General features: G+C 48.6%; 1 protein-coding gene across 8 annotated transcripts in view; it reads right to left on the minus strand.

Moving 5' to 3' along the window:
- SMTN (smoothelin) overlaps positions 1–1,316 on the minus strand; it is a 94,058-nt gene that overhangs the window by 12,456 nt on the left and 80,286 nt on the right. For all 8 annotated transcript variants that reach the window (XM_025216618.1, XM_025216623.1, XM_025216622.1 and 5 more), the window contains one exon: positions 32–107. In XM_025216618.1, the coding sequence (XP_025072403.1) occupies positions 32–107 (76 nt within the window). The remainder of the gene's footprint in view (positions 1–31; positions 108–1,316) is intronic.

Consider the following 1,316-nt stretch of genomic DNA (forward strand, 5'->3'; position numbering starts at 1 on the left):
CGGGGGGTGGGGTGAGGTGGGTAACCACTACCTCTCTTCCTTTGGCGCAGCTCCCGCATGGCAGCACGGATCAGTCGCCGCTCTTCAAAGTCTGTTCTTTGGTCCAACTGCAAGGTAAACCAGGAGACAGAAACACAGAAAGTGGGGCTGGAAGGAACCTTAGGGAGGTCATGTAGCCCAATCCCCTGCTCAACTTGAGTTGTCCCTATATAACCAATCTAGACAAATGTTTGCCTAACCTATTTATAAAACTGCACAAATAGCACTCTTGTACAACTACCAGTCACAGCACCTGAAACATCAAAAAAACTCCCTACCATATCACACACAAACCAAAGGGATGAGAGCACTGTCAAAGACCTGTGATTGGAAGGACAGGAAATAGCTGTGAAATACACTCAAGAGATCCAAGGAAGAGGAGCATGTCCCCTGCTACAGAAGAAGGCAAAAAACCCCCAAAGTCCATGCCAGTCTGAAGATAGAATCATAAAATCAAAGGACCAGAAGGGACCTGCAAGATCATCAAGTCCGGTCCCCTGCCATGGTCAGGTAGTTAGTGGGCTCAAACAAGCTCAACAAGGTGTTTATCCAGCCTCCTCCTGAACACCTCCAAGGATGGAAACTGCAACACCTCTGCTGGGAGTGTTTTCCAGATTCTAGTAACCCTTACAGATAAGAAGAAGTTTTTTTTTAAGTTCAGCCTAATTTTCCCTCTATTAGCTTGTGCCCATTAGTCCTTGTCCTCTCGAGGTGCCTTTCTGAAGAGTATCTCCCCTAGATCTTGGTGCTCACCCCTAACATACTTGTATGTGGAGCCTTTGGCCCGGCTGTATGAGCATTCGTGGTCATCTGGCCAGGTGCCAGGGGACTGGAAACTGGCTAATGTGGTCCCTATTTTTAAGAAGGGGAGGAAGGAAGACCCAAGTAAGTATAGGCCTGTAAGCCTCACCTCGGTGCTCAGGAAACTCTTGGAGAGGATCATCAAGGAGCATATCTGTGGGGGGCCTGCAGGGGAGATCATGCTCAGGGGCAATCAGCATGGCTTCACCAAAGGCAGGTCCTGCCTGACCAACCTGATTGCCTCTTACGACCAAGTAACTAAATCCTTGGATGATGGTGTCTTGGATGATGGAAGTCTTTCTAGACTTTAAGAAGGCCTTTGACACTGTCTCTCACTCCATCCTCATCAATAAATTAAGTGACTGCGGCATTGATGCCTGCACAGTTGGATGGGTAAAAAATTGGCTGATGGGGCACACCCAGAGAGTAGTGGTGGACGGGTTGTACTCAACCTGGCGAGATGTGAGCAGTGGGGT

Source organism: Alligator sinensis, unplaced genomic scaffold (assembly GCF_000455745.1).
Source record: "Alligator sinensis unplaced genomic scaffold, ASM45574v1 scaffold295_1, whole genome shotgun sequence".
NCBI lineage: Eukaryota > Metazoa > Chordata > Crocodylia > Alligatoridae > Alligator > Alligator sinensis.